The sequence below is a fragment of the Rhagoletis zephyria genome, unplaced genomic scaffold (genome assembly GCF_001687245.7).
Source record: "Rhagoletis zephyria isolate East Lansing unplaced genomic scaffold, Rhagoletis_zephyria_1.1 Rzeph_scaffold_00384, whole genome shotgun sequence".
Taxonomy (NCBI): domain Eukaryota; kingdom Metazoa; phylum Arthropoda; class Insecta; order Diptera; family Tephritidae; genus Rhagoletis; species Rhagoletis zephyria.
Window position 1 is genome coordinate 25,296 of NW_016157468.1, and position 26,297 is coordinate 51,592.

General features: G+C 34.6%; 2 protein-coding genes across 4 annotated transcripts in view; both read right to left on the reverse strand.

Annotated features, from left to right (window-relative positions):
* Positions 1-229: 229 nt before the first annotated feature.
* On the reverse strand, positions 230-6,715 carry LOC108359407 (putative nuclease HARBI1). 2 transcript variants are annotated; one of them, XM_017611257.1, is made up of 4 exons: positions 6,290-6,715; positions 5,809-6,224; positions 5,599-5,743; positions 230-601 (listed from the first exon to the last, which is right to left on the reverse strand). In XM_017611257.1, exons 2-4 carry the CDS (start codon positions 5,812-5,814, stop codon positions 297-299), a joined length of 456 nt encoding a protein of 151 aa, XP_017466746.1. In that variant the 5' UTR covers positions 5,815-6,224; positions 6,290-6,715; the 3' UTR covers positions 230-296. The 2 variants fall into 2 exon arrangements, with proteins under 2 accessions (XP_017466746.1, XP_017466745.1); XM_017611256.1 differs by having other exon boundaries at positions 5,809-6,715.
* A 414-nt stretch (positions 6,716-7,129) lies between these two features.
* Deaf1 (deformed epidermal autoregulatory factor 1) overlaps positions 7,130-26,297 on the reverse strand; it is a 51,390-nt gene continuing 32,222 nt past the window's right edge. The window contains exons 3-5 of one of the 2 annotated variants that reach the window (XM_017611251.1): positions 8,281-8,831; positions 7,549-7,741; positions 7,130-7,495 (exon numbers count right to left, since the gene is read on the reverse strand). In XM_017611251.1, the coding sequence (XP_017466740.1) occupies positions 7,568-7,741; positions 8,281-8,831 (725 nt within the window). In that variant the 3' untranslated portion in view covers positions 7,130-7,495; positions 7,549-7,567. Of the gene's footprint in view, positions 7,742-8,280; positions 8,832-26,297 lie in introns of both variants that reach the window. The other variant, XM_017611250.1, reaches the window with a different exon arrangement.

The window sequence follows — 26,297 nt, forward strand, 5'->3', positions numbered from 1 at the left end:
AAAAATTGAGACTTGAAGTAAACACATTAGAAATTAAAAAGCAAATGTTGGATGTGGAATTAAAAACCAACAATGTACATTGAAGTATTATTACGTTTAGAGAATTTATTTTAGATTTTTTATGTTTGTATATCTTATTTACCTTATTTTAATAAAAGAGCGAAGTGATATTTATTTAAAAAAGATTTTTTTTTTAATTTTGTGTTAAATCAAATTTGCAGTGGCAAACATATAATTTTTTATTTGATCTCTTATACTTCTAGCAATATTTCCAAAACTATCATTTTCCATATTGTCTACATTAACCGCGGATACTTCTTCTGGTTCAATTTCGATATTGAAGGGGTTTCCACATTGTACAAAATACAAATGTTGTGAAGAGCACAACATGCATTAAGTATTTGCACCACTTTTATTGGAGCATAATGCAGCTCCCTTGCGGCTAAAAGACAACGAAATCGTCCTTTCAACACACCAAAAACTCTTTCAATTATCGACCTTCCTTTCGACAATTTCTGATTGAAGATGTGTTCATCAGAATTTTCCGTAGCACTTCTATATAGGGTTAAAAGCCATGGCTCCAGCGGATATTCTGAGTCTCCTGCAGAAATAAAAATATAGGAATTTATAATAGTATAGCAGATACATTAAAGTAGCAAACAAACGTGTTTGTATATTTTCATAAGTACGGTAAAACCTGTCTAAGTTATTAGTACTTTTGTAAATACAAATCATGCGTATTTTTGAATACAAGTTATACTAGTGCTTTTGCATGATAATACAGGCGCTTGCATGTCGACAAATCTACTATATATTTGTGAAAGTATGTATGTACATATGTGCCAGATTGCAGTCTAAACGGACGGACAGAATCGAACAAAATTTTGACAGAGTATTCCCATTACACCTGGGCCTATAATAGGGTGAAAAAATTGGGATCCGACAAGGGGGCGTGGCACCTCCCATAGGCGTGAAATTTTTAATCAGCCATAACTTCCAGACCATAAGTCACATGAACTCGAAACTTGGTATGCAGACATGTCAATGGTAGATGCTTATAGGTGAGTATATATAATCAAGTTTGTAAAAGGGGGCGTGGTACATCCCATAGGCGTGGAATTTTTTATCAGCTATAACTTCGGAACCATAAGTCACACGAACTTGAAATATGGTATGCAGACATACCAATGGTAGGTGCTAATAGGAGTGTATAAATAAGCGAGTTTGTAAAAGGGGGCATGGCACATCCCATAGGCGTGGAATTTTTTATCAGCTATATCTACGGAACCATAAGTCCCACGATCTTGAAATTTGGTATGCAAACATGTCAATGGTAGGTGCTTATAGGAGGGTATATATAACCGAGTTTGTAAAAGGGGGCGTGGCACACCCCATAGGTGTGGAATTTTTTATCAGCTATATCTACGGAACCATATATCACACGAACTTGAAATTTGGTATGCAGACATACCAATGGTAGGTGCTAATAGGAGGGTATATATAAGCGAGTTTGTAAAAGGGCGCGTGCCACATCCCATAGGCGCGGAATTTTTTATCAGCTATAACTTCGGAACCATAAGTCACACGAACTTGAAATTTGGTATGCAGACATACCAACGGTGGGTGCTTATAGGAGGGTATATATAACCGAGTTTGTAAAAGGGGGCGTGGCACATCCCATAGGCGCGGAATTTTTTATCAGCTAAATCTACGGAAACATAAGTCCCACGAACTTGAAATATGGTACGCAAACATGTCAATGGTAGGTGCTTATAGTAAGGTATATATGAATGAGTTTATAAAAGGGGCGTGGCACATCCCGTAGGCGTGGAATTTTTATTCAGCCATAAATTGGGAACCATAAGTCACATGAACTTGAAATTTGGTATTCATACATAGGTATCTAAATATGGGAGGTGTCCAGAGTAAAGTATATATAAATGAGTTTGTAAAAGGGGGATATATGTACGTGTATATATTTATCTATTAGATAACTCGGATATTTAAAACTGTGTTTTTTTTTTGAAACCTTACCGTCTTTAAATTATTTTGAAATGGAAAGATTAAATCGTTTTTTAATCTCGCGATGCTGTTAAACGAAAAAGGTGCGTTCATAATGAATAAAACTCCTTCCGAATTAAGCATTCTACTAGAAAAGTGCAGCTAAATAAAACAGCTAATCAAATAGGCAGCTAAACGGAATGTACCGTAGTAGAATAATTTTAATTTAGAAATTTGATCGTTACCTTAATCCATCTAATATTAATAATGGAACAAAATTTTTAGTACAAATGATAATCAATATATATTAGTTATAGCACGATGTCGGCCGCTGTGGTGTAGTGGTTAGCAGTGCGCGCTTTCACTCATCAGCACCTGGGTTCAAGCCCTGGTCAAAGCAACATCGTTAAAAATATAGAAAAAGGTTTTTTCTTAACAGCGGTCGTCCATCGGCAGGCAATGGCAAACCTCCGAGTGCATTTCTCCATGAAAAACATGAAACACAGCTTCTCATAAAGATACAATCGCCGTTCGGAGTCGGCGTAAAACTGAAGGTCCCTCCGCTTTGTGTGACAACATCAAGGCGCACGCCACAAATCGGAGGAGAAGCTCGGCCAAACACTAACATATGTGTAAGCGCCAATCTATCTATCTATATAGCACGATAAAGCCAAAAGTATGGCTCCTAAGGATGCCTTAATGTGAACAAAGAAAATAGTTTGTCTCCTTTAAATTTTATTTATATTTTGATTTGTTTACCCCGAACGACGTCGGGTGCTCTGCTAGTCTACTATATATTTGTGTAAGTATGTATGTATGTATGTGCCACGTTGCAGGCTAAACGGACGGACAGAATCGAACAAAATTTTGAGAGAGTATTTCCATGACTCCTGGGCCTATAATAGGGTGAAAAAAATTGGGATCCTACAAGGGGGCGTGACACCTCCCATAGGCGTGAAATGTTTAATCAGCCATAACTTCGGAACCATAAGTCACATAACCTTGAAATTTGGTATACAGACATATAAATGGTAGGTGCTTATAAGAGGGTATATATAAATGTGGTTGTAGAAGGGGCGTGGCACATCCCATAGGCGTGGAATTTTTTATCAGCTATAACTTCGGAACCTTAAGTCACACGAGCTTGAAATTTGGTATGCATACATATCAATGGTAGGTGCTTATACAAGGGTATATATAAACGAGTTTGTAAAAGGGGGCGTGGCACATCCCATAGGCGTTGAATTTTTTATCAGCTATAACTTCGGAACCATAAGTCACACGAACTTGAAATTTGGTATGCAGACATATCAATGGTAGGTGCTTATAGGAGGGTATATATAAACGAGTTTGTAAAAGGGGGCGTGGCACATCCCATAGGCGTGGAATTTTTTATCAGCTATAACTTCGGAAGCAAGAACTTGAAATTTGGTATGCAGGCATGCCTATGGTAGGCTCTTATAGTGTGGCATATATAAATGAGAGTGTAAAAGGGGGCGTGGCACATCTCATAGGCGAGGAGTTTTTTATCAGCTATATCTACGGAACCATAAGTCCCACGAACTTGAAATTTGGTATGCAAACATGTCAATGGTAGGTGCTTATAGGAGGGTATATATAAACGAGTTTGTAAAAGGGGGCGTGGCACATCTCATAGGCGAGGAGTTTTTTATCAGCTATATCTACGGAACCATAAGTCCCACGAACTTGAAATTTGGTATGCAAACATGTCAATGGTAGGTGCTTATAGGAGGGTATATATAAACGAGTTTGTAAAAGGGGGCGTGGCACATCCCATAGGCGTGGAATATTTCATCAGCTATAACTTAGAAATCATAAGCCCCATGAACTTGAAATTTGGTATGAAGGCATATCAATAGTAGGTGCTTATATGAGGGTTAATATAAGTGAGTTTGTAAAAGGGGGCGTGGCACATCCCATAGGCGTGGAATATTTCATCAGCTATAACTTAGAAATCATAAGCCCCATGAACTTGAAATTTGGTATGAAGGCATATCAATAGTAGGTGCTTATATGAGGGTTAATATAAGTGAGTTTGTAAAAGGGGGCGTGGTGCATCCTATAGGCGTGGAATCCTTTATCAGCTATAACTTCGGAACCATAAGTCCCACGAACTTGAAATTTGGTATGCAGACATATCAATGGTAGGTGTTTATAGGAGGGTATATATAAACGAGTTTGTGAAAGGGGCGTGACATATCCCATATTCGTTGAAAGGTTTATCAGCTATAACTACGGAACCATATGTAACATCAACTTTAAATTTGGTATGCAGTTATATACATATTTGGTAGGTGCTTATAATAAGGTCTATATAAATAAGTTTGTAAAAGGGGGCGTGGTGCATCCCATAGGCGTGGATTTTTTTATAATCTATAACTTCGGAACCATAAGTCCCTCGAACTTGAAATTTAATATGCAGACATATCAATGGTAGGTTCTTTTAGTAGGGTATATATAAACGGGTTTGTAAAAGGGCGTGGCACATCCCATAGGCGTGGAATTTTTTATCAGGTATAACCTCGGAACCAAACTTGAAATTTGGTATGCTGGTGTAGCTATGGTAGGTGCTTATAAAAAGATAAATATAAATAAGTTTATAAAAGATGGCGTGGCAAATCCCATATTCGTGAAAATTTTTATCAGCTATAACTTCAAAACCATAAGTGACATGAAATTTAAATTTGGTATGCAGACATATCTATGGTAGGAGCTTATAGTAAGGTATATATGAATGACTTTATAAAAGGGGACGTGGCACATCCCGTAGGCGTAGAATTTTTAATCAGCCATAAATTGGGAACCATAAGTCACATGAACTTGAAATTTGGTATTCATACATAGGTATCTATGGGAGGTGTTCAGAGTAAAGTATATATAAATGAGTTTGTAAGAGGGGGATATACATATATATATTTATCTATTAGATAACTCGGATATGCATATATATATTTATCTATTAGATAACTCGGATATTTAAAGCTGTGTTTTTTTAAAACCTTGCCGTCTTTAGATTATTTTGAAATGGAAAGATTAAATCGTTTTTTAATCTCGCGATGCTGTTAAACGAAAAAGGTTCGTTCATAATGAATAAAACTCCTTCCGGATTAAGCATTATACTAGAAAAGTGCAGCTAAATAAAGCAGCTAATCGAATAGGCATCTAAACGGAATGTACCGTAGTAGAATAATTTAAATTTACAAATTTGATCGTTACCTTAATCTATCTAATATTAATGGAACAAAATTTGTAGTACAAGTGATGATCAATATATATTAGTTAAAGCACGATAAAGCTGAAAGTATAGCTTAATGTATGCCTTAATGTAAACAAAGAAAATAGTTTGTTTCCTTTAATTTATGCTGAACTGAATATTTGTATTACTGTTTTATATTTTGATTTGTTTACCCCGAACGACGTCGGGTGCTCTGCTAGTTACATATAATCTCTGAGAAACCACTCATGTTAGTGAAGGTTGATTTATACTGGTATGCATACAGCTGCAAGTTCATGGCACCAACATCGAAATTGTATGCATACGATTTCTACTTTGCCGTGCAATATCAAAAAACTTACCAAGGATTTGTGTATTGTTATCTACATTTTCGTATTTGGTGTTCATATAATCACGTTCGTTTGATAAATTCCATATGTGAGAATCGTGCGACGCACCTCCAAATGTACCATTAACAGCCCTAATACGCATTTTGTGGTCACATATCTTAAGTAGAAACAAATTTACTGGTTAAGTAATAGTTAACTTATTTCAATGAAAAACGCGCTTACCACCATTGCATTTATGCTGTGCTTTAACTTCCTATTGAAAAATAAATGTTCATCTTTTTATGGCCTTATCAATTGAATGTGCGTTCCATCTACCGCTCCAATTACTACCGGAATTCCACATGCCGAGTAAAAACTTCTGCTGGCATCTAATTTCTCCTCATTCGTCATACAGCACCTTCTCGATCGCTTTGCAAACTTCAAAAATGCAACTAGAAACCGTTTGCTGTGCCAGCTCTGCATGACGGTCTTGACCAATCAAATGTTGGTCCCCACCCTGAGCAAGAAACCTTAAGGTGCTGGAAAGCTTTATCATTTCGGGGATTGCGGTGGACCTTTGCGCAACTTTTAGCTCATTTTTAATGTTATTTAGCACATATAAAAATGCCTCTTTAGTCAGACGAAAATTCTGCACAAAACTAAATACCCAGAACAAGAACATAGTTTAGTGTACATTTTAAATAAAGCATTTTAGATCACCCACCTTCTATCGCTGAGGCTCATAACGTTGGAATTATCTCTAATAATTCTCCTCTCAATCCTTTCATCATTTGAATCGTCCCACAATGCCACAGAGTCCATTTTTAAAACAAATATTTTAATTACTTCTTCAAATTTTAGTTACTTTGTTTGTTTTGATCTCTCTTTCTTTGACACTTGTGCTCACTATTGCCAACTTAAGCAAGAAAAAAACCAAAAATAAAAGAAGCAACATTGTCAGCGATGCGATAGCAATACAGAGTGCCAAATAGTTTTCGCATCGCATTTCATTTTCGCATTGCATTGCGTTACGCATTGCATTACAGAGTAGCCCCCCTTATCTGCGTAGATCTGTGAACAACGATCAATTTTATATAACACATCATATCGCCCACCTAGATCTAGTGAGCTAACTCAAAATCCAGACAGGGAAATTTAACTGCTTGTGGATCGAACAGATTCAATGCAATTAATACAAAAACAGGTATAACAGTAGTTTTTTAGTTAATGTATATAATAATGAAGAAAAAAATATTTCCATTAATTGTATGTGAGTCCTATGAATTGATTTATGCAAAAAAAAAAAAATCGCACAAATTTTTTTTGGAGTCGATCGCACTTTAGATATAGGTGTGCGATATGTTCTGGACACCTCCTTAACAAGGATTTCTTAGATACAATTTTGAATCAGTAACAGTTATTTTCGATCCCTGCTGGGATATATACATATTTATATGTAAACTTTCTTTTTATTTAATAGCGTACTTACCCACAAGTTCATACCCAAAAATTTATAATACAAAATCGCGTCAAGGGTATTTATTTCCAATTTAATAATTTGAACCATTACACACCCAAATTTAAAGATTTCAAGTGCAATGAACAAAACACATTATTATTTTTGTTTTTGTTTTTTCTCTACACTTATGTATACGAATTTGATTTTGAAATCTTTATTAGATGTTGTAACGGCAGTTTTATCCATAAAATAATAAAATGTTAAAAGTTTAACTATGTGCTTAGAAACTAATGAAAATGTATACATAGACGAATATGTATTATGCAATTGTTTTTAATTTTTGTTTTTGTTGTATTTTTTCCGTTTTTGGATGTTGGCTTTCACTTTACCTCGTGTTGCGGTTTAAATAATTTTATTTTTTTTATTTATGTTGTTTGTTTTTAATTATCTTTAGCATTCTCGGGTTGTCAGCTATTAAATTCTTTTATCATTTTCAAATGTATAAAGAATTAAAATATGTATACTTTATTATGTACAGTTCGCTTAGGACTGCTCATCCACCAGGAGCATGATCTGTTGAGTTGTTGTCTGAGCAGGATTCCTTGTACATTCCACTTGATGAGCGTTCCAATCTTTTCGTTGACAGAATTCAGAGCAATACGGAGTCTTTCGACAAAGGGAACACTCGGCTAAAGCTTCTCTGTTGCAGTTAGCACACTAATTGTTGGAAAATTGGTATCATTTATGTAACAATTATAAAAATTGGAAATAGCAACGTCATATCGATGGCTGAGTGAAAGATCGACTCTTATCTCGGCAGCCGGTTCGAAAACGCCCTATCTCAGAAAACTTTTCAAGAACGCCCTACTTCAGAATTTTATTGAAAAACAACGTATTTCAGAATTTTATTGAAAAACACTCTATCTCAGAATTTTTTTGTAGAACGCCCTATCTCAGAATTCAGTTCAAAAACGCCCTATCTCAAACGAAAATACATTGAAAATAAGCTGAGATAGGGCGTTTTTGAATCGGCAGTTGAGATAGGGCGTTATTCAACCAAATTCTGAGGTAGGATGTTTTTCAATCAAATTCTGAAGTAGGGCGTTCTTGAGAAGTTTTCTGATAGAACGATGTTGAAAAATTTTCTGAGATAGGTCTTTTTCGAACTGGCTGCCGAGATAGGTCGATCTTCCACTCAGCCATCGAATTAAATTCGTTAAAAAGTAAATTTGTATTTTTAAAAATAAAACTTTTACCTTCTTTGCCGAAATTATTTCGTTGCCATGCAAAGAGCCAGAAATATTTGGATCCTCAAGATTCCGCATGGCAGCCACTGCTGCATCACGCTCCTTCTGCAAAATTTCTATCTTCCGATCATATGAATTTTTTAAGTCGGTCAGGATCCGTTTAAAATCATTTGTGGCCTTCACCATTGTGCAGTAGACATTCTCTAGATTTTTCATTGCTTGGCTGTTATCCAACAAAGCAATTGAACTAGTGTCGTTTATATTGACTACGTATGTCTCGCGATCATAGGGATTAATTTGAGATTGATCAACCAATTCAGTTGATGTGTCGAGACTGTCATTCAATGTGGGCCATGGTTCGTCCTTTGATGTGATATTATCTTCAGTTAAAAATATGTTGTTTTCATCTACAACAGTTGCAGTCGGTGGCGGTTCCGCATTATTATTACTGTTGTTTGGGTTGTTATTACGCTTTCGCTTCGGTACCGAATCGACGTCAAGATCCGTCTGGTTCCGCTTCCGGCGCTTGTAGGGAGTAAACAAGCGAACCGGTCCGGATGCTAATAACAAAAAAATATACATATTTTTTATTGGTTCGGTAGATCAATTTTCATAAAAACTAATTTTTCATAACTAACAGTCGCACTCAGAGTCATTTAATCATTATTTAAGGTGTTCCTCAGTAACGATTTGAAAAAAATCCCTCTCAGAGTCAGTTAATGATGCGTTAACGGCATTTAATGAACATTAAAGTTAAGTAAAGAAAAAGCTTTACTTAACTTTTTAACGAATGATTGTGAAATTTTTTGTTTGCTTCCAATAAATTTCAATTTCGATAACGTTGCTGCAAAAGTGGCAATGGCCCAGTGAGCAGAGCACTTTTGTGCCATTCGAGAGATCCGAGTTCGATCCTCGGCAACGGTTTTTCTTTCTATTTTATATTCTTTTCTTTTTTCTTTCTCAAATTCTTAGTTTTTGTTGTTTAAAAAATATTTTTATAATTTCGTTTAGTTTTTAGAAAACCTATTGCTAAACGACAAAAAGAATAACGCTACCCTCCTCTTTAGGAGATCTTTTAATTAGTCATTCGAAATACAGAAAACAGCTTTCAAGATAGTTGCCCGAATATAAAATCTTTTGTCTTTCGAAAGAGTATAGTGAGTTGAAGACAGATGACAGAATTGGCCAGTTAGTGGTTTTGTCTTTTAGTAGTTTCTAAAAATTAAATGAAATAATAAAAATATTTATTTTTTTAAGCAACAAAATGTAAGAATGAAAAGAAAAAATTTAATAAAAAAAAACCGTTGCCGATGATCGAACTCGGATCTCTCGAATGGCACGTCAGTGCTCTGCTCACTCAGTCATTGTGACTGTTGAGGCAGTGCGGCGCAAAATGATATAAATAGTTACTTATTTTTATTTTATTTATTTCAAGATTGCCGAAAAAAGTGAGTGGTGCCACAAAAAAGGGCCATACTTAAATTTTTCATCCTTTCCTTTCCTTTCCTATTACACATTACACATTACATAATTAACTGATTTAACGATCATTAGTTAAGTGCCCGTTAGAGTTAATTTNGTTACTTATTTTTATTTTATTTATTTCAAGATGAACGAAAAAAGTGAGTGGTGCCACAAAAAAGGGCCATACTTAAATTTTTCATCCTTTCCTTTCCTTTCCTATTACACATTACACATTACATAATTAACTGATTTAACGATCATTAGTTAAGTGCCCGTTAGAGTTAATTTAATGAAGGTTTCTGAGTGCGGCTGTATACTTACAACGCCACAACAAGCTTTTCAGGCTCTCAGCTATACAATTTAGCTATTGCTGAAAGCCTGAAAAGCGTGGAGCGCCCGAAAAGCTTGTTGTGGAGTTGTACTCTAATAGCCGCACTCAGAAACGTTCCTTAAATTAGCTCTAACGGGCACTTAACTAATGATCGTTAAATCTGTTAATTAATGTTTTCTCTCAGAGTTAAAAATTATGAAATAAAAAATTTAAGTATGGCCCCAGTTGCGGCCCTTCATTTTTGTGGTATCACTCAGTTTTTTCGTTCAGTTTGAAATAAAATATAAAAATAAGTATTTATATCATTTTGTACGCACTGGCTCAACAGACGCAATGGCTGAGTGAGCAGAGCACTGGCGTGCCATTCGAGAGATCCGAGTTCGAGTCCTAGGGCAGTAAGATTTCATTTTTATAAACTATCTTTATTGATTTTGTTTGCATATTTGATCTAATTTTCTTTTGATTTATAGATTTTATTGCTGTAAAAAGCAAACAAATGTTTTTCAATTAAATTAAATTTTTAGAAACTGTTTGCTAAAAGACAAACCAGACCAATAACAGGCCAATTCTGGCATCTGTCTTTCAACTCACCTCAGTCTTTCGAGAGACAAAAGTCTTTATATTTCGGCAACTCTTTTCTAAAAACTAAACGAAATGAAAAAAAATATTTTTTTAAAACAGTAAAAACTATAAATTTGAGAAACCGAAAGTAAAAGAAAAAAGATGAATCAAAAAAGTTTCCAAAAGTTAAATAAAATAAAAAATGTGAATTTTTTAAGCAATAACACTAAAAAAAAATTATTAAATAAAATTCGTTCCCGAGGCTTGAACTCGAAACTCTTGAATGGCACGAAAGTGCTCTGGGCCATTGGCCATTGTTACAGCAACGTTATCGATATTGAAATTTATTGAAAACAAACAAAAAATTTCAAAATCATTCGTTGAAAAGTTAAGTAAAGGTTTTTGTTTACTTAACTTTAATGTTCATTAAATCCGTTAACGAATCATTAACTGACTCTGAGAGGGAATTTTTTCAAATTGTTACTGAGGGACACCTTAAGTAATCATTAAACGACTCTGAGTGCGGCTGTAAGACCTTAAAACTTAAAATAGTCCACATCTCGGGGCACAGTCACCCTGATTTGTTTTCTTCAAGATCCGAGCTTATATTTTCACCTAACTAATGTTAGGAGTTGACTGTTAGCTTTGCGAGGAGTCAGACAATATTTTTGATGATTGGCAGTTGCTCCTTCCGGCGGTGAAAATGATAAGGAGCGGGATGTCCTTGAATTATGTGCATAAAATGCCTCTAGAAGTCTTTTGGACCGGGGTTTTCCATACACTGAGATTATAGTTTTAAATATTACAATTGATATGAATTGAAGATTTTCAGTGTAGCTTGATAAAACACTAAATATCAGCTGATTGCCAAAAAATGCCTACAGCTGAGATCACCCGTGTTTGGCATTTCCTCTTGTCTTTTACAATTTATTTCATTTCTATTACAATTTCTTTTATTTCTATTACAATTTAATCAAAATACACTAACACACTGAACCAAAAACACACCTACAGCCTGCCAGAAAAAACCGTAAGAATAAGAGTTACCTTACTTATGGAACTGTACGATGGTTTATAGTATACAATATGTTCACAAAAATGAAACAGTATAGTATACAACATGTTACAAAAATGGGCAAAAACCACAATTTTTACTTGCGTTATTGCTTGTATTTAGTAGATGCAGGCACTGACTGGAGCCTTTCCGTGTTGCTGGAGGAGAGGGAGCCCGCCAAGGCTATATACCAGAGGTGGATAGCTTCGGCAGTGCGTGCGAACAAGTTGTGCAGTTGAATGAAGCTTTCGCTGCCTTCCCAAGCAGAGCGTGTATGTACACGCGAATACGACGCGAAACGCCCGCCCGGCATGTGTGCTATATACCATTTCTGTAGAGGCTTTTATTTAAAAAGCTCTTTTTGGGGAGGCGGTCTTCGGCCGCGCTAGGCGGTTATATCCTTACTAAATAGACTTCTCCTTTCTGTGCGGCCGGCCAACAGAGGCGGAGGCCGAAAAGGAAAGGATTGTTTATTGGAAAAAACGGTGTGTGAGGGCAATAAGTGTCCACTATGCCAATTTGTGGCTCTAAGGGCCAATTTCACAGTCCGTAGTTAACTGCCGATTCTGAGCAAAGTACGCACTGTGAATTTGGTCCTAAATGTTTGCTGAGAAAAAGTAAATTCGTATGCCGTGATGTTCGCTCACTCCACCGATTACAACAAAATGATGTTTGCACAACGTGTCGCATAGGTGTATACTGAACTGACATGCGCCCAAGCATGCATACAAGTCTGATTTTGTATATTCTGCTTAAGGTATTTTCTCCATTTTCCTCACTGTTCTTCGAAATTGGTCATTCTTCAAGTGAATCAGAGTGTATCAGAAGGAACAGCAGCTAGGAATGCCATCTAACTCAGAAGAGCTGTAATAACTGAGAACGCGAGACAGAATTTATTGGTAAAAAAGTTAGCTAGCCAAATGGGGAGCGCTCAAGATATGGATTGAAAAGACTCCCACAGCAACATCTTGAAGTAGAGTTTTCGGAGCACTCCGAATATGGGGTCAAAAGGGACTACCACTGCAACACCTCGAATGAGCGTTTTCGGATGAGGAAGTCGAAGAGTTTCTTTGCTATCTTGTTTTATTTGTATCAAGGTTGTACGATGAAAATGAAATTTTCAATCAAGAAGGGATTGATCGTCGCTTCCGAATATTCCTGGAAAGGATAACTACAAGAAAAGCTGTTGACGTTATTTGCTGGTTCCGGCAAAGAACTCACTAGAGCGCAAAATGGCTCCAAACCTAAAAAAAGACATAAAAAATATTTTTTTTTATTTCATGATTTTTGGGTTTTTATTTTTTTGACTGTATAATATGCGGCCGCTGTCGTGTAGTGGTAAGTAGTGCGCACTTTCACTCCACAGGGCCTGGTTTCAAGCCTTGGTCAAACTAACATCGCAAAAAAATATAGAAAGCATGGTAAAAAAAATAGAAAGTAGTCCCACTTAAATTTTTTTTGACGGATACAGGCATTTTTGATGTTTCATAACTTGTATATATTACAAGCGGCGTTGCCCATTGTTAGGAATAAAATATAAATGATTGTATTTCGGTATAGGAGAATCTGCTGTTTTTAATGGGCCATAGTCTTTTCTAGTACCTGATAAGAAAACGATAGTTCCATTTAAAAAATTTGTCCGGATACTGGTATTCATGGAGTTTAAAATCAAAGAACGTAGATAATAACAATGGACCACTCGTTATAATTGTAGCTTTTCATCCAGTCAAAAATCGTACAAGGGCAAAAGAGAAGACATGCCCCTGTTACTCACACTCACTGCAATTATAACGATTTGTCCCTTTTTGTTATCTTTGTTAAATTTTTTCTTAGCAATCATGATTATAAAAACACATGCCATTTCATGGCATTAATAGTACAATAAACTAGAGAATTCTTCTTTTCGTGTTAACTCTCTTTCGTAGTCTGGAAAAGATATTGTCATATGGTACTTTTGGCAGGTTTGAAAATCGCGATTGAAGTTTGGTATGCAATTTCCTACGAATTCTGAAAAGTCTCGAAGAATGTTTCTAGTTCATGAAATTCTTAAATTATTTCATATTAATGTTAATTACTTTGAGTTAAGGATTTTCTTAAGTAAAATTGTGTAGTATGGTACATTTTTCGACAATTTTGCAGCCACTTTTTATGACATATGCACCACAAAATGTAATTAACGTTTTTACTAAAGTAACAATACTCCTTACTCAGTACATCGGAAACTAAAGGAGATATCCAAAAAATTATAGCACCAATCGGAATATCTTTTTTTAAAATATATATGGTACACATGCTTATTTATTGTTTGAATTTTTTCAAAAGGCAATAATTCATTTACATGATGCAATAATGACAGGTGTTATACGTTGGCAACTTCTCGCTCTAATCCGCCATCTTGAACTACCTTAGGAGTTACTGTGTTGTTTCTTTGCTAATTTCACTGAACATTTCCCAAAATATTAGAAAAAAATCTAAACAAGCTACATTGATTCAATTTCCATTGTTCGTTTTGTTCTTATTCGCTGACATTTGTTTTCTAATTGCGTGAAATTTGGTAAGTATTATAATAAAACCGAATTATTTTACAAATAAATTATAAGTACCAGGTTGACCGAGCTTTGCCCGGAGTGCATATCCTTTTTGAAGTTTTCAAGATTTGGATAGCTTTAAAAAAATATTTTGGAAATTAACAAAAAAATAGGATTTCGATATCTATTAAGTAAATTCCTTACTCTAAAATTTAGGTGGCAACCCTATTCCGAAATATGCTGGAATGAATGGTACATATCTTGAGCGTGTATGTACTATGTATATATAAATGTATAAAAAAATGTTGATTGAAAATAGCAAAATAAAAATTTGTATTACATAGAAGCGTGGAAATCCGGATGAAAAATATTTTCTGACCAAAGTTTTCAACAATACCTTTCATTTGATATCCATACTGCGATATTTTAGATAAATTGTGAAGAATCGAAAACAAGTGGCAACCTTACACTATTATCCTAAGAGATGACATTTTTTATATAGGGAAAGCATTGTTTAAGAACCTTCTCTTGGTATCCATATTTTACCTTTTTTCTAAACAAAAAATTAAATAAATACGCGATGTAAAATAGTTGGCAACCCTATTAAAAATATTTTTTAATTAGGGGTCTTTAAAATACCTTCCATTTGATACCCATATTATGATGTTTTGATTAATTTGTAACTAATTTCGAATAAGTGGCAGCCTTATACGAGTCTTCTCAGAGATAATGCCTATTCAGATAACCTTAAAATCCAAAACATTATCTGTGTACGAACTTTCATCAAAATCGTTAGAGCTGTTTCCGAGAACCCTATGGATATATATATGTATATATATATATATATATAAGAATTGCTCGTTTAATGTAATAAGATTTTACATTTATTAGGTCATTTCCTTAGTGTTTTCCTGGCGGACCTGTGCTGTGATTAAGAGCTAATACACGTAAGTTACAACATATTATTTTGACTTTATTCATAAACCATTCCATTTGCAGCTTTCTCTGGTGAACTGCAGTTGCGGCCGAATTTGATTGTGTGCATCATCCTGCAGATATTTTGAAGTAAGTTGGAACCAGCTCTTTGTTATTTCGAAACCTAATGAACCATTTATTCGCAGATTTTGTGGACGATTCTGCTGTGCTGCGTTCCTGCTCCTGCTCCGCCCGTATTTTATAGTGTTGCGTTCCTGTTGCGCCTTTTCATTAGTGTATGCGTGGTGCTTTAGACACGTTGAAGTAAGTTGAAACCAGGTTTTTGTTTGTTAAAAACCTAAAAAACAATTTATTTGCAGATTTTTTGTATGCTTCTGCTGTGCTGCGTTCCTGTTCCACCAGTGTATTAGATTGCGGCGTTCCTGTTAATATACATATCAGCGTTTAAAGTACAAAACCGCGTAACTGACATTTGCTGCTAAAAATTGGATTTGCTCACACAAGTTCTTGGCTCAATCCTCATCCATTCTTCCTGAAATATACTAGCCAAAAATGTGATTGCTTTTTAAAAAAAGGTAACCATTTTGAAATATGAGTGTTTTTACTGTCTAGAAAATAATTTATGCAACCTCGCATATCTTGATACGCGGTTTTGAATTTTATTGATACACGGTTTTGTACTTTAAACGACGATATGTAGATGTATGTACATACATATCACATATATTGACTTAGATATGCATACACAATTAATGATGTGTACATAAATTTTTTTATATTGAAACTAGATACAGTCAGTCAATAAAGTTTAGGTACAGCGAATTTTTCACAATACAGGCAACTATTTTTCAAATATTTTATTTTTCGATAATTTTTTATAAAAATATGGTTAATTCTACAACAAAAACCCCAAAAATCAGAGTTCCTAACCTTGTGCAAAATTAAAGAAAATTCCGCAACATTTCATTCAAATATTGCACTTTTTATTTACGTTCCCTAGAAAAAAGTTGAGTATGCAGTTTTTTAGCCCATTCAATTTTAGTATAACAAAATGCAAGTTTGACGAAGCTAGGACTTACCATTTTTTTTGGTAAAAGAATTTTGGGAAAAGAATTTGGCTGCTATACTCAGATTTTTGAATAGTGCTTTTTTCTCGAGAACATGAATTGACCTAGTAAAACTATGTATGAGGCATTATTGGTATGGTCAGCTATCAAACCTGATATATGCGCACGAGAAGCCCATATGAAAGAGGGGGACAAAAGATCACACGTAAATGAATTCCTCCATTTGGCCTGTACAATATAAGGGAAACATTTCAAACTCATAAGGGATACTTTTCTTAGTGATGCGGCACATATAAGGAATTATATAAGCCATACTGTTCTAGCTGGGTATTCATCAGCTCAAAATTTTTAAACATATTATCATATTCCTGTGAATAAAAACACGCCTAATTTTATTATTTTAAGTATCTACAAATTTATGAGACTACAAAGCCATATATTCCTATACCTATTCTGATAATCGGAACGCTGTTGAGAAGGCATAAAATTTAGTACTTTTTCAACTAAAAGGCTTTTTTTCTTCCCGTTTTTCTTGTACTTGCAAAATACAATGTTGACCTAAGGTAGTTCGATTTCGAGCTGTCACAACGTACAACACCTTTCATTATTGCATCATGGTTCATTTATTGTAGCTGGTAGCTTGATTTCGGTGAAAATAGCATAATGCCAGCAAAAGTCAAATGCCTAACAAGCGACCAAAATCATTGAGTGAAACTACGATGATACAATAATTTTTAGAAGGTAGTTTCAGTTCTTCTTCTTATCAGGTTAGCTACCTGACAGAAAACATACTTTGTATTTTTTGTTGTACCAACTTTTTCAAAAAAAAAAAATACAGATTTTGACGTAGAGGAATTTTCTAATATTTTTAAATACGTTTGTTCATAAAAAATTAAGAAAAAATTAACTGCTGCTTCGATGGATATTGCAACACACGGAATAGATGTAAGGATGCAGCTTAAAGAGCAACCGCCACGGTTGCCACATTTGGTCACTTGCGACCAAAATAGGTAACTTTTTGAGAGCTTGGTAACTTGGTAACTTTTTTTTTATTTTGGTAACTTTTGGTAAGTTTGCCGTGTATAAAGTCAGACTAAAAAAGTTGGATTAATTTGATAAATTGTACTGTGGTTGTGTGTAGCGGTGACATCACTACTAGAAACAATTGCATTGATCAGGCAATACAGCGCTCTGCAAAGAAGAAAATTATCGCTGGGCAGTCTACTGGTTAATCTATCACAGTGTGGGGCGCCTGTCACACGTTCAATATTTATTGTGATATTTGAATCGTGATCCATATTGATGGATTTCAATGTGATGGATCGCGCGGAAATACTACGTATTCATTATTTATCGCGTCGGTATTTACATGTTTTTGTGTTGAGAGGTTTAAAGTCCAATAGATGAAGCCNATCCATTCTTCCTGAAATATACTAGCCAAAAATGTGATTGCTTTTTAAAAAAAGGTAACCATTTTGAAATATGAGTGTTTTTACTGTCTAGAAAATAATTTATGCAACCTCGCATATCTTGATACGCGGTTTTGAATTTTATTGATACACGGTTTTGTACTTTAAACGACGATATGTAGATGTATGTACATACATATCACATATATTGACTTAGATATGCATACACAATTAATGATGTGTACATAAATTTTTTTATATTGAAACTAGATACAGTCAGTCAATAAAGTTTAGGTACAGCGAATTTTTCACAATACAGGCAACTATTTTTCAAATATTTTATTTTTCGATAATTTTTTATAAAAATATGGTTAATTCTACAACAAAAACCCCAAAAATCAGAGTTCCTAACCTTGTGCAAAATTAAAGAAAATTCCGCAACATTTCATTCAAATATTGCACTTTTTATTTACGTTCCCTAGAAAAAAGTTGAGTATGCAGTTTTTTAGCCCATTCAATTTTAGTATAACAAAATGCAAGTTTGACGAAGCTAGGACTTACCATTTTTTTTGGTAAAAGAATTTTGGGAAAAGAATTTGGCTGCTATACTCAGATTTTTGAATAGTGCTTTTTTCTCGAGAACATGAATTGACCTAGTAAAACTATGTATGAGGCATTATTGGTATGGTCAGCTATCAAACCTGATATATGCGCACGAGAAGCCCATATGAAAGAGGGGGACAAAAGATCACACGTAAATGAATTCCTCCATTTGGCCTGTACAATATAAGGGAAACATTTCAAACTCATAAGGGATACTTTTCTTAGTGATGCGGCACATATAAGGAATTATATAAGCCATACTGTTCTAGCTGGGTATTCATCAGCTCAAAATTTTTAAACATATTATCATATTCCTGTGAATAAAAACACGCCTAATTTTATTATTTTAAGTATCTACAAATTTATGAGACTACAAAGCCATATATTCCTATACCTATTCTGATAATCGGAACGCTGTTGAGAAGGCATAAAATTTAGTACTTTTTCAACTAAAAGGCTTTTTTTCTTCCCGTTTTTCTTGTACTTGCAAAATACAATGTTGACCTAAGGTAGTTCGATTTCGAGCTGTCACAACGTACAACACCTTTCATTATTGCATCATGGTTCATTTATTGTAGCTGGTAGCTTGATTTCGGTGAAAATAGCATAATGCCAGCAAAAGTCAAATGCCTAACAAGCGACCAAAATCATTGAGTGAAACTACGATGATACAATAATTTTTAGAAGGTAGTTTCAGTTCTTCTTCTTATCAGGTTAGCTACCTGACAGAAAACATACTTTGTATTTTTTGTTGTACCAACTTTTTCAAAAAAAAAAATACAGATTTTGACGTAGAGGAATTTTCTAATATTTTTAAATACGTTTGTTCATAAAAAATTAAGAAAAAATTAACTGCTGCTTCGATGGATATTGCAACACACGGAATAGATGTAAGGATGCAGCTTAAAGAGCAACCGCCACGGTTGCCACATTTGGTCACTTGCGACCAAAATAGGTAACTTTTTGAGAGCTTGGTAACTTGGTAACTTTTTTTTTATTTTGGTAACTTTTGGTAAGTTTGCCGTGTATAAAGTCAGACTAAAAAAGTTGGATTAATTTGATAAATTGTACTGTGGTTGTGTGTAGCGGTGACATCACTACTAGAAACAATTGCATTGATCAGGCAATACAGCGCTCTGCAAAGAAGAAAATTATCGCTGGGCAGTCTACTGGTTAATCTATCACAGTGTGGGGCGCCTGTCACACGTTCAATATTTATTGTGATATTTGAATCGTGATCCATATTGATGGATTTCAATGTGATGGATCGCGCGGAAATACTACGTATTCATTATTTATCGCGTCGGTATTTACATGTTTTTGTGTTGAGAGGTTTAAAGTCCAATAGATGAAGCCTGGAAATCTTATCTTAATCCCAGCAAACACAGTTTCAAACGTTTGAGAAAAATGTATTTCTCAATTTGATATCAAATATTTTTCTCAAATGATTCTCAAATTGAAAACGAGGTTTAAATTTTACATTTGAAATTCATTTGAGGTTGATTTGACGAAAGATGTCAAGTATCAAACGTTATAAAAATGCGCAGTTAAATCAAAAAATGTACGAATAGAATTAAGATCAATTGAAAAAAAACCATGAATAGAAAAAAATTTCAAAGAGAAAGCCCACAAATAGTGGATTTGATGTTTGCGCGGATTGAAAAGGCTGCAGTCCATCAAGACGAATTTATTATAAATTACTTTATCTTAATTGTTTCTTTTGTTATGTACATACTAGAGCTCTTGTTAACAGTCGATTATCCGGTTAACAGTCGATTATCNTTTTTAAACATATTATCATATTCCTGTGAATAAAAACACGCCTAATTTTATTATTTTAAGTATCTACAAATTTATGAGACTACAAAGCCATATATTCCTATACCTATTCTGATAATCGGAACGCTGTTGAGAAGGCATAAAATTTAGTACTTTTTCAACTAAAAGGCTTTTTTTCTTCCCGTTTTTCTTGTACTTGCAAAATACAATGTTGACCTAAGGTAGTTCGATTTCGAGCTGTCACAACGTACAACACCTTTCATTATTGCATCATGGTTCATTTATTGTAGCTGGTAGCTTGATTTCGGTGAAAATAGCATAATGCCAGCAAAAGTCAAATGCCTAACAAGCGACCAAAATCATTGAGTGAAACTACGATGATACAATAATTTTTAGAAGGTAGTTTCAGTTCTTCTTCTTATCAGGTTAGCTACCTGACAGAAAACATACTTTGTATTTTTTGTTGTACCAACTTTTTCAAAAAAAAAAAATACAGATTTTGACGTAGAGGAATTTTCTAATATTTTTAAATACGTTTGTTCATAAAAAATTAAGAAAAAATTAACTGCTGCTTCGATGGATATTGCAACACACGGAATAGATGTAAGGATGCAGCTTAAAGAGCAACCGCCACGGTTGCCACATTTGGTCACTTGCGACCAAAATAGGTAACTTTTTGAGAGCTTGGTAACTTGGTAACTTTTTTTTTATTTTGGTAACTTTTGGTAAGTTTGCCGTGTATAAAGTCAGACTAAAAAAGTTGGATTAATTTGATAAATTGTACTGTGGTTGTGTGTAGCGGTGACATCACTACTAGAAACAATTGCATTGATCAGGCAATACAGCGCTCTGCAAAGAAGAAAATTATCGCTGGGCAGTCTACTGGTTAATCTATCACAGTGTGGGGCGCCTGTCACACGTTCAATATTTATTGTGATATTTGAATCGTGATCCATATTGATGGATTTCAATGTGATGGATCGCGCGGAAATACTACGTATTCATTATTTATCGCGTCGGTATTTACATGTTTTTGTGTTGAGAGGTTTAAAGTCCAATAGATGAAGCCTGGAAATCTTATCTTAATCCCAGCAAACACAGTTTCAAACGTTTGAGAAAAATGTATTTCTCAATTTGATATCAAATATTTTTCTCAAATGATTCTCAAATTGAAAACGAGGTTTAAATTTTACATTTGAAATTCATTTGAGGTTGATTTGACGAAAGATGTCAAGTATCAAACGTTATAAAAATGCGCAGTTAAATCAAAAAATGTACGAATAGAATTAAGATCAATTGAAAAAAAACCATGAATAGAAAAAAATTTCAAAGAGAAAGCCCACAAATAGTGGATTTGATGTTTGCGCGGATTGAAAAGGCTGCAGTCCATCAAGACGAATTTATTATAAATTACTTTATCTTAATTGTTTCTTTTGTTATGTACATACTAGAGCTCTTGTTAACAGTCGATTATCCGGTTAACAGTCGATTATCCGGTTAACCGATTATTCGAATAGTCGAGTAGCAACTTTTGCATTGACTGAAAATCGAATAGCAAGTATTCCATCGTTTCATAAACTTCGAATAGTTGTGAAATTGATTAACTGTCATTATTCGAATAGTGAAAAATGTTTACATACAAATTTTTCTCACTTCAAAAAAAAAATTTGCTTTATCCAAAATGAGTTTACGTAAGCGTAGCTGGGTGTGGAACTTCTTTTCTAATTCCGAAGGTGGAAAAGAAGTCAAGTGTACAATATGTGGACAAAATATGGCCTATAATAATTCGACAACGTCTTTGGCAACCCATTTGAAGGCCATTCATAAAAGGAACAAGGAGCAGGACCTGGAAATGTATGTTTATGTTAACGAACTAATAAGTGGTAATTTTCCATAGTTTATCCTCCCAAGGACCACAGATGTAGCCAATAGTGAATGTGCCGAACCAAGCCCGGCAAAAAATGTCAAGCGTAGAAGAAAAAACGAAGATGCCGAAACTATTTCAAACGAGCGCCAAGAGACCATTTCTCGTGCAATAGCACGATTAATTGCAACAAATATGGTACCCATTTTCTCTTGTTGCAACGCCTGGATTCCATGAGTTTATGAAGGTGATGGATGCACTTTGAATTTTGCTATAAGTCGCGTATTCATCTCCATCATAATTCATGCGGTACCACACCATTTTTGGTACTATAAATATTCAAAGAATATCAACCGCAAAACTTATGAAATATTGAAAGAAAACAACTATTCGAATAGTCGAATCTGTCAAGTAATCGAATGAAAACAACTAGTCGATTATGAACGGTTAGTCGAAAGTGAACGGTTAATCGATTAAAGGTATTCGATTATTTTTTGAAACAACTTTTTCTATTCGATTAACCGATTAATCGGTTAGTCGATTAACAAGAGCTCTAGTACATACATATGTACATCGCGAAGAAAAAATAAATATGAAATATACATTTCCTTTTATAAATTTTATTTCCACATTTGAAGTACATTTAATAAATAACCTTTGAATTTGATTTGAGAGTTAACCATATTCTCAAATGGAGATCAAACTCCCCTTTTTATTGAGAAAGCTGTAATTTTCAAATCAATATCAAATCATTTTCAAACGTTTGACATTTGATAAAGGCTTTGATTTCAAATCATTCTCAAATGTATATCAAACCTAATTGTTTGCTGGGAATGTTATTTTATTGAAAATCATCTATACGTGTTATTATATGTATGGTGATACCACATCTAATTTGTTCGATATGCAACGCGAAATGCCGAGCCGTGAATTGATATCACGAAATATGCCACAGCTTCAATACTTATTGGCAGATTTTTGATCCATATATAGAGGAAATGAAAAAAGGAGGTTTGAACAGCATTTTTTGCGGTGTATTTGGGCACTTTAGCGCTTCGGTATATGCACTTAAGTTGATTTTTTAAAGTAATTTTTGTTCTGAGGCTAAGATCCCGTTCAAAAGCCAACAGCTTAAAGCGCGTTTTTATGAAAAGTATATTTTTAAACGCGTGTGTTGCAAAAATATTTATGTGTTGTTTTTTGCCTCACAGATTTTTGTTATATTCTTCTTTATACACGTACGTATACAGAGATTGAATAAAAATGTATTTATGTATATACGTATGTAAATGTATCTAGTTATTTTATAAGGCTTGAGCGCCAGAGTAACTTAACTGACATTTCATAAAAAGTTGAGGTGCACCTTAAAATACATTACGAGAATCGAAACCTTAATAGCCCCAGGCACGCCCTTTTAGTTTTGTTACTACTATTACTATAATATGTATGTAATATCACGTAGGTGCAATGACTTTAGTAAAGGACCGCATTTATTTGTTATCCTTCTTTCTCATATTACTAAAAATTTTGTTGTAGATAGGCTCCTCTGGCCCTCATGGCCTCATATGTAAAATGAATTTGTTTAGTTTTCTTTTAATAAAACTATTTATTGTTTCCATGTCTTATTTATGGCAAATAAACGAGGTTTGTTTTTACAGTTTATTATATAACAAAACGTTGTTTTTTACTTGGTAACTTTAATAATTTATTTTTGAGCTATAGGCCGTATGTTAAACAAAACATTAAATGTTTTTCTGCTTTATTTACTTTTTAGTTTTATTTTGGTCGACATTTCGCCTTCAGTCTGAAGGCATCTTCAGGAACTATTTGCTTTGTCCAGTCGACTGTTTTGTGGGTCAACTGGACAAAGCTAATAGTTCCTGAAGATGCCTTCAGACTGAAGGCGAAATATCGACCAGAATAAAACTAAAAAGTAAATAAAGCAGAAAAACATTAAATGTTTTATTTAACATACGGCCTATAGGTAAAAAATAAATTATTAAATTATACTAAACGGCCAATAAGCAACACAATCATGGTAACTTTTAGGTAACTTTTTTTTTTGTAAATTCTGGGCAATCGTGGCCACCACACACCACAGAATTTATCGGCCGCCTATTTAAATAGTAGGGCTCACTTGAAATATGTACATGAAGATGTATGGAGGTGCGCACACTACACCAACTCAATCGCTCCGACCAATTAGTTGTGGTGCAATGGAAAGACTAGCAGCCCAACTATCTCGGCGGCCGAAAAAGTCCGTAATGTGCGATGGATCTAAAACAGTTTAAACAAGAAATATTGCCGTAAAATTTTCGTTGTTATGATTTTATGTGATTAGCAGTGACAAGAATGTATGTATTAATATACATATGTATATAAAAATGAAGTGATCAGTTATGAATTAAACAAATCTTTACATGTTCTGTTAAAAAATATCTAAAATAACAAGCTAAAATTCCCAAGTTCTATATCATAGCAGTGGCCACATTGCGTATTTGTCACAGACACCGTTTATGTCAAAAATTTTGAAGTGAAACTACCTTCTAAAAATTATTGTATCATGGAAACTACCTTCTTTTTTTGTATCATGGAAAAAAGGTTTTTTTTTCTTAACAGCGGTCGCCCCTCGGCAGGCAATGGCAAACCTCCGAATGTATTTCTGCCATGAAAAACAGCTTCTCATAAAAATACAATCGTCGTTCGGAGTCGGCGGAAAAGTGTAGGTCCCTCCCCTTTGTGTGACAACATCAAGGCGCGCGCCACAAATCGGAGGAAAAGCTCGGCTAAACACTAACATTAGGGACAAACTTTTTGAAATGTCAGTTAAGTTACTTTTCGTCCGATTCCAAGTAATTTTGGTATCGATACCTTTTAACCGAGTACTGAGTAGGTTTCGGAAGAAAGTACTTGTATCGAAACCCGATTAAGTGACAATTTTATTCCCGGACTTTTATTTTTTAATCTAATTATTATTGTGACTAGCTCAGAATTTTTGGCAGCTTACTCGCCAATTAAAAGAAAGTTTTACAAAGAAAGACTTATTATCATCTCATTATTATATCGCTAGCTTAAAGTGAAAAGTTGCTAAAAGTAATTAGTCTGTTCCAATAGCAGTCTGGTTTACAGGATTTAGTCAGAACTTACAGGAAGTCGTTCCTATTGACATAAAACCTTTAAGTGGGAACACTTTTGAGAGAGTAACTGAGCAACTGTTCCTAGTCAGAAGTTACAGGATTTAGTCCGGAGTTTTTTTTCCTGTAAGTTCATGAAAAGTGTCAAACGATCAGCTGATTTGCATGTGCAAACAAAAATAGAAAGCTGTGCCAGCAAAGAACCTTATATTTGTAAAAATATGGAAGGAAACAACGAAATATTAGAATATGTATAGATTTTAATAATTAGTTAGTGATATTTTAGCCAAATCAGTGTTGTACAAATGACATGTAAACAAACCGACTGACGTTTTTACAGGAAATCGTGCTTTTTGCGTTCCCGTGCACTTTTGCATCTGTTCTCCTTTTACTCTCACTTGAGAGTAAAATTGTAGTTTGACAGCTCCACAGGTTTTAGTCCGAAGTTCAAAGGAACAGACAAAATGTTTACATATAAATATAACCTCTACCAAAGCTCGTTTTTTAATCACACCGTCAGATTAGCTGCCAATTTTATGTGCTTGTTATTCTCACATCTCAAGGAAAAGTTAGTTCCTTCTCTTATATTAAGCAATTTAAATACATTTCAACTTAATATTTGTTTAAAAATACCTTTACAAACCTCTTTTCCTTGCTAGTGTCCATTTTTGTTCATTTTTTCATTGGGCATATCTCCCCTTCTTCGCAAATATCTTACTCTTACTAATATTATAAATGTGAAAGTTTGTATGTTTGGATGTTTGGGAAATCATCACGCGGAAACGACTGAACGGATATGCATGAAATTTTGTACACAGATAGCTTATGGCTCAGATTGGTTAATAGGCTATTTTTTTAAGAGTTGCCACCTGTTAAAAAGTTTAATTTATTTAATATACGGGAACGACTGAACAGATTTGCATGAAAATTTGCACACAGATAGCTTATGACCTAGATTGGAAAATAGGCTACTTTTCTTAAGAGTTGCCATCTGTTAGAAATGTTTGATCAAATTCTTCTTCTTCTTCTTAATTGGCGCTGTAACCGCCTAAGCGATTTTGGCCGAGTCCAAAACAGCACGCCAGTCATTTCTCTTCTGTGCTAACTGACGCCAATTGGAAATGCCAAGTGAAGCCAAGTCCTTCTCCACCTGGTCTTTCCAACGCAGAGGAGGCCTTCCTCTTCCTCTGTTACCAGCATCGCGGCCCGCGTTGAATATTTTCAGAGCAGAAGCGTTTCTGTCCATCCGAACGACATGGCCAAGCCAGCGGAGCCGCTGAATTTTAATTCGCTGCA